Source organism: Gossypium raimondii, chromosome 10 (genome assembly GCF_025698545.1).
Source record: "Gossypium raimondii isolate GPD5lz chromosome 10, ASM2569854v1, whole genome shotgun sequence".
NCBI classification, from domain to species: domain Eukaryota; kingdom Viridiplantae; phylum Streptophyta; class Magnoliopsida; order Malvales; family Malvaceae; genus Gossypium; species Gossypium raimondii.
Window position 1 is genome coordinate 1,651,475 of NC_068574.1, and position 7,922 is coordinate 1,659,396.

At 31.7% G+C, this 7,922-nt stretch overlaps 1 protein-coding gene across 1 annotated transcript; it reads left to right on the top strand.

The window, feature by feature from the left end:
- Positions 1–3,828: 3,828 nt before the first annotated feature.
- Positions 3,829–7,922, top strand: LOC105776440 (sugar carrier protein C). The gene is made up of 4 exons (XM_052621545.1): positions 3,829–4,138; positions 4,218–4,540; positions 5,899–6,528; positions 7,297–7,922. The coding sequence occupies exons 1-4, from the start codon at positions 4,006–4,008 to the stop codon at positions 7,774–7,776; spliced, it is 1,566 nt and encodes a 521-aa protein (XP_052477505.1). The 5' UTR covers positions 3,829–4,005; the 3' UTR covers positions 7,777–7,922.

Here is a 7,922-nt window from a genome sequence, read left to right on the forward strand (position 1 = left end):
TCCTTTTTTCTATCCTTCTTATCCCTGTGATGGTGGGCAAGTAATACTTATTAAATAACACACTCTTTTTCGATTCATAAGAACAGATGTTTTCTTTAGAATTCAGTAAAAATAATAAAATTTTTTAATTTTTATAAATTTGAAGAAATAGATGTTTGTTTTATCAACAACAGATTAAAAGAAATTCTCGTATAATTGAACTAAGTTCGAATTTTGAAATCGTTATTATTGGAAGGGCAATATTAAATACCATTCTCGATACATCAATACCAATTGAAGTCCACACAAATTCATAAATGGTTCGTTCAACCAGATCCCTAAAGTCTTCCGATTTGCATTGACTTGACTCACTCATTTATTTTTGCTTTTTTATGTTTCAAGTTTATTTAAAACAAAATTTATGGCACTCTTAGAGTGAGTTTGGATGGTTGGGACGTTTACCTGCGGTTAGCGTAAAAATAGTGGTAACGGTGAGATTAGATACTATAATACTGTAGTGTGAGACAAAAATTAAACTAAATACACCGCACTGAATCATTTATCCAAACTTACACATTGGGGGTGCAATTGGAAGAATGAAATGGCAATCATAAAGGTTTAGAAAGTTTTAAGTCAAGCCACTAGTTTGGGCAATCCAATGTTTTTGGTCACATTGGCTTTATGCTTTGAGTTATAATAAAGTTAGGTTTGGAAATTTTGTAATTTTATGTTAAAGTTTAATCTTACATGGTTCTCTTTTAAATTTATTTTGGTTAGTTGGTTAATTAGAAGGGTGATACTAAGGGGCTGGCAGGAGTTCAGGTTTCTTCTAAATTGAAAAAATATCATATTGTCTCTTTTATATTTTATAAACTTATAAATTAGTAAATAGTTAAATTGTATTTTGATCCTTTCAAAATGATGATATTTCATTTCAGCTTTAAAAAATATATAATTTGATTCCGACCTCTAAAAATAATTTCTGGGTTTGTCCCTGTTAATTCAACAGAGTTGAATTGATTATTGAATTTAATTATTTTATCAGAACTCAGAAAAAGAACAATCAGTCCCAACAAAAATCTAAAGTCGGAAAGCTACTCCCAATTTTCATTGGGGAATAAGTTCTCTATGGACTTTGTTTTACTTTAGAGACTCTGAATAGATGTAGCCATGTAAAAGCAACTGAAATTTCCACACTGATTTGTAAGAACACATCACCATTGTGGTGAGAAAAAAGAAACCCAAGAAAATGATTTCTTGACTTTGGAGACATCATGGCTTAATGCAAAGACTTTGAAGTCAATACTTATCCACCACTCAAACAACCCCAACCTTCAAACTTAATTTACTTTTAATTTTATATGTAAGGAAAAAATAAATTCATTCTAAATATTATGATATTAACCACTTTAAAATATCATTACATAATTTAATTTCGTAGAATTTTTATGAAAGCCTTTCATTTGCTTCTCTTCGATGGAAGTTTTATTTTCCCAGAATGTACCCTAATTTTTTGCCTAATTCTTCTTCTAATGAACCATTCAACCTCAGATCAAAAAGATATACCTTAGTTATATTTCATCTCTTCAACAAGTTTAGTAATGAGCATAATGGCCCTATTGTTCCGATGGAGAGAAAAACCTATGATTAGCTTTTCAGGAAATTTCCAAACGAACAATTTCAACGAAATATTTCAATTTCTTATTTTATTATGTTCTACTCTAGGTAACAACATGATTTATCATTACAAATTTTTAATAAAATGCATAATGGCCAAACAAGTTGGTATGTAACTTACTTTCATGCTTATTCGTTGCAATGGCACGATTTGTTGTTGCAAATTCTTGATAAAATTTGTAACAACAAAATAAGTTCTCGTTAAATGTTAAAATATTAACAACAACCTTAAAATGTTGTTTATGTAATCTAATTTTATGCTTGTTCATTGCAATGACACGATCTGCACGTTGTTGCAAATCCTTAATCAAATTTGTAACAACAAAACAAGTTGTTAAATGTTAAAATATTAGCAACAACCTTAAAATGTCGTTACATAATTTAATTTTCTACTTATTAACAGCAATAACACGATAAAATATTAGCAACAACCTTAAAATGACATTATATATTTTAAATTTTTATTTACTGATCGCAACAACACAATTTTTCGTTATGAATTCTTAACAAAACCAGCTGTTATTAAACACTAAAATATTAAGCATTAGTATATCCATTTTTTGCTTGTTGTGACTTTGATTTGAAGGCATTCTAATGTCACGTTTTATTGGCTTTGATGATACTAAATCCAAACATTATCCAAATTTCAATTAATTTGGTGGGGAGAGTCTAATTTTTTTCCTACTTGGAATGTTGAATGACATCATACGTGTTGGATTTCATCTTTTTTTTCCCAACTGCCGTTCATCGATCGACTGGAATATCGGTTTGAAGAAATACATCAGATTGATTAATTCAAGAATCGATACAAATCGGTTAAATTAGATTAAAAACCAATTGAATTGAACAGTTAAACCGATTTTTTTATAATTTATTTAATTGAATGAAACAAACCAACTGAACTAACAAACTGATGGTCTAACTCATTCAACCATCAATTCAGTTTTAAAATTACTTAATCATTAGAGTTTAAACTCTAATATAATTCTTCAATGAATTTATTAAAAGAAAAAGTCGCTTTTGAAACTTTGTTACCACATGGAACCATTAATATTGTCCAATTAAGACCCAAATTTTGATTTGCCCGTTTCGCTCCTATTTTGTTTGTATGAGGTCAAATTTTGGTTTTAGTTTTTTTTTTAATTAGTGCGACTCGAATCTAAATTATATTTGAGGGAGTGGATACTGAATACTTTAACCATCACGTCAATATATGCAGTTAACATTATTGACTATTTTGTTTTAAAAATTTTATGTGAATTTTTCTTAAAAACAATATGATGTGTAGCCTCTCAACTCTTAAGATAAGAGGATAAACACGCTTTAACTCATTTGAACTCACGTTCTCTCGCACTAACAACAATCTCATTGTTAATCTAGTTGAGACTCAATCAACCATTTAAAATAGTTAACAAGATTAATTATTTGAATTAACTAATGACATTATAAAGTAGAATGTTAAGATTATATTATATGCACTAAATTCTAAATTAAGTATGATAGAAAAATTAAAATTATAATTTGAGGTCTAAATTAAAACCTTTAGTGATGGATTCACCTGAACCTTAATTTAAACTATATTAATATGAAAAATATTACTCAAGTTGTTTATATTATTACAAATAGAATGAAAATTAGGGTAAACTATAAAAATAGTCATTTTTGTTTGCCTCAGATTACATTTCAGTCACTTATGCTTGAAATGTTACGTTTTAATAACTTATGTTATCATTTTGTCACGAAGTGGTCACTCTACTGTTAAACTCTGTTACCTTCCTAACGGCAGTCCTACATGGCAATCCAAATAAGTTTTAAATGCCAACTTGGGTGTCCAATTGCTGAGATGAATATAGGTATTTGATTAAATGAGTTTAATTTGGACTGCCACGTAGGATTGCTGTTAGGGAGGTAATGGAGCTTAACGGTGGAGTGACAACTTTGTAACAAAACGATAACGTGACTAAGACGTAACATTTCAAATATAAGTGACTAAAATGTAATTTAAAGCAAATAAAAGTGACTATTTTTGTAATTTAGGTACTTTGTTGTGAAAATAAAAATTTTATCTGTCTACAGCTCAAGTCTTCTCCATATACCATACATAACAAATAATATATATAATACATATATACATACATATACATGTTTATATATATATATATGGATCTTTCTAATTTCTCTATATAAACAACCAGCATGCTGTTCTAAAAACTCTATCTTCTCTTTGGCTTTTACACCATTCCTACAGTTCCTTGATTCCTTCTTTGTATTAATCGCCGCTTCCAATCCTATATATTTCTCTCTTCTTCTTTTTTCTTCACCATTGAAGTAAAATAAAGCTAAAAGAAAATGCCTGCTGTAGGAGGAATCGGGCCGGGTACCGGCAAGGAATACCCGGGTAACCTCACCCCATACGTCCTTGTCACCTGTATTGTTGCAGCTATGGGGGGTTTGATTTTCGGCTACGATATTGGAATCTCAGGTAATAATATTTCAAACAAAAATAAAAATAAAAAGATTTTTTCACGTAGAAATTAATGGGGTTTTTGGTTTGGTTATAGGTGGGGTGACGACGATGGCGCCATTTTTGCAGAAATTTTTTCCAAGTGTATGGAGGAAAAAGGAAGCGGACAAGACAAAGAACCAGTACTGTCAGTACGACAGCCAAACGTTGACGATGTTCACGTCGTCCTTGTACTTGGCGGCTCTTTTGGCTTCGTTGGTGGCGTCCACCGTCACACGAAAGCTGGGAAGGAAACTGTCCATGCTTTTCGGTGGTTTGCTTTTCTTCGCCGGAGCTTTAATCAATGGCTTTGCTAAAGCAGTTTGGATGTTGATCGTCGGTCGGATATTACTCGGGTTTGGTGTCGGGTTCGCTAATCAGGTAACTAATCGGGTTTCAGCTCTCAGTCTTCGTATCTTTTTATTAGAATTATAAATATTTGGAGCGAAAATGTAAATTTACCCTTATATTAATTTGCGTTTTTATAATTTTTTAAGGGACCCGTAAAGTAAATTTCACATTTTAAGGGACACTTTTACGATTTTCAAAAATATTAAATTAAAATTATAGTATTTTTGAGTCAATTTTTCGTATTTAATATTTTTAATTTAGATTTTATTTCAAAATAAAAGGTTGATTCCAATCTCTTTTCAGTTGATCCAGGGTACATACTTTTAATACAACAGACAATTATTTTTGCGTCATTCCAAATATTAGCTTTATAAAAGTCGATTTAATCTTAAATTTATTAACATCAGTATTATTATCAATATAAAAATATAAATTTAAATACATTAGATCGTGTGTTATTCTTTTATTTACTGAATTGAATGTAATTATGGAATTGATGTTTATGTTTTATTATTACATATGGATGTGCTTTGTTTTTCTTTGCGTGACATCTAATTGCACTAAATTTTTTGGCTAAAGTTTACGTCTTGATGGAACGGCCGTTGAATATAAAAATAATAATTAAAATTAGAATCCTTCTTTTTCTATATAAAATATTAAAATGTCAAGCGTGACTTCGATGGGTTGAAATGTAAATTAATTTCTGTTTTTTTTTCTATATATATAATCCAATATAAGAAAAAACATTAACTTGACAAAGTCATGTGGTCCCTCCCTTAGGTTTTTTTTTTAATATAGATTTTAATTTTTATAAGTATTTTAAAAATAATTAAATACTTGTCGATTAAGTCTCAATTGGACTGACATTGACATTGTTGTTAATGAAAGAAAACGTGGACTCGAGCGCGTTGAAATACATTATCCTCCTATTTATGGGTTAAGAGAGGGACTATGAGTAGTTTTAGACATTGTGTCAAAAGAATAAATATAATTAAAATATATAAAGAAATTGTTAAAAAATTAGAAAAAATAACTCTCGTGATTTAGTCAATGGTACCAAAGCAATTAGATAATTTACATTTTAGATCACTTTATTCGTGTAAAATTTATAAAACCACAAGGTAATATAATGGTAAAATTATATTTTAATTCTTCAAAAAATTATTATTTATTACCAATCCTTTTTAAACGATTTTTTAACTTGTCTTTACATATTGGTCACAAATCTGTAATTTTTATTAAATTACATCATTAATTTATTAATTATAAGAATTTAAAGATATAATTGGATGAAATTAAGAATTGTGATTTACAAATTCAGGGATCTAAAATGTAAATTACCTGATTTCCATTTTAAAATTTGACATTGGTTTTGTAAATTATTACAGTCTGTGCCACTCTACCTTTCGGAAATGGCGCCATACAGATACAGAGGAGCATTGAACATAGGCTTCCAATTATCAATTACGGTCGGTATCCTCATTGCCAACGTGCTGAACTATTTCTTCAACAAGATTGACGGCGGCTGGGGGTGGCGGCTGAGCTTAGGTGGCGCGATGGTTCCCGCCTTGATCATCACCGTTGGCTCTTTAATCCTCCCCGATACACCCAATTCCATGATCGAACGTGGCCAAACCGAGGAAGCCAAGGCCAAGCTCAAGAGGATCCGTGGTGTTGACGATGTCGACGAAGAATTCAGGGACCTCGTAGCCGCCAGCGATGCGTCGAAACTCGTCGAACACCCGTGGGGGAACTTGTTGCAAAGGAAGTATAGGCCTCATTTAACGATGGCTATCCTCATTCCTTTTTTTCAACAATTGACTGGAATCAATGTGATTATGTTTTATGCTCCCGTTCTGTTCAACACCATCGGTTTCGAAGACGATGCTTCCCTCATGTCCGCTGTAATTACTGGTGCCGTTAACGTCGGTGCAACGTTGGTTTCGATATATGGAGTTGATAAGTGGGGACGGAGATTCCTTTTCCTAGAGGGTGGAGTTCAAATGTTGATCTGCCAGGTACTTTTGAGATTTTTCTTAACCTTGAAAACTATTCCCATTTCAACCGAGTTAATTTAAATTTTTAAAATTTTGAGTTAATTGTCAATTTTAAATTTGGATTATAGAATCGTCGTAAATTTTGAGTTCTAATCGTTTTTTCAAATTTAAATTATTTTAAATTCAGGTCATTCGGATTAGAGGTTTGAGCTTCTTGAATTATGTTATTATATGTTCACATTATTTCGAGTTCTGGTCAATTCAAGTTTAATTTATTTCAATTACTTTTTTGTCGCTTTAAGTTCATATAATTCCAAGTTACAATAAATTTCAAGTTGAGATTATTTTAGGCTCAAGTCATTTTGGTTTTAGTTGGTTTAGGTTCAAGTTGTTGGGTTTAAGGGTCTGATTTTTGAGTTTTGATCAGATTTAAATCAATTCGAGTTACTTATTCAGGCCAGTTCGAATTCAACTCATTTTTGGGTTGTAATTCAACTCATTTTTGGGTTGTTTTAGGTTTAAGTTGTTGGATTTGAGGTTCTGATTTTTCGTGTTTTGGTCTGTTCAGGTTTAAGTCAATTAAAGTCACTTGCTTGAACTATTTTAAATTCAACTAATTTTTGAGTTGGGATTATTTTGAGTTAAATTTGGATTGCTTGAGTTTGAGTTATTGATTTTATAAAATTATATTGAGTCGAATTGAATTTTGAGTCAAAATTTACACGTTTATTAAAAACCAATGTTAGTAACAATTGGTGCTAAAATGTGCTCCCTTTGCCGCTTTTTCAGGCAGTTGTGGCAGCTTGCATTGGTGCTAGGTTTGGGACCAACGGTGACCCTGGTGACTTACCCAAATGGTATGCCGTTGTAGTGGTGCTTTTCATTTGCATTTACGTGGCCGGGTTTGCCTGGTCATGGGGACCCCTCGGATGGTTGGTACCTAGTGAAATTTTCCCATTAGAAATCCGATCGGCTGCGCAAAGTATCAACGTCTCCGTCAACATGCTTTTCACGTTTGCGGTGGCTCAAGTGTTCTTAACCATGCTTTGCCACTTGAAATTCGGGCTTTTCCTCTTCTTCGCTTTCTTCGTGCTAATAATGTCCATATTCGTGTACTTCTTCTTACCTGAAACAAAGGGTATCCCGATCGAAGAAATGAACCGAGTATGGAAAACACATTGGTACTGGTCCCGATTCGTCGAAGACCTGGATTACCCCAATGGAGGCATGGAGATGAGCAAGGGAGGGCAAGGTCCAAAAAATGTGTAATTCCCCTTTGATCGATTGCCTTCTCATTTCAAATTTTAGCTTTTGGTTGGTTGTGTAGTACATATGTTATTGATTTCATAAATGTTGTTCACCTTATTGAAGTATAAACATATTATAGATGAAATTGAAAACAAAACCTTGATTTA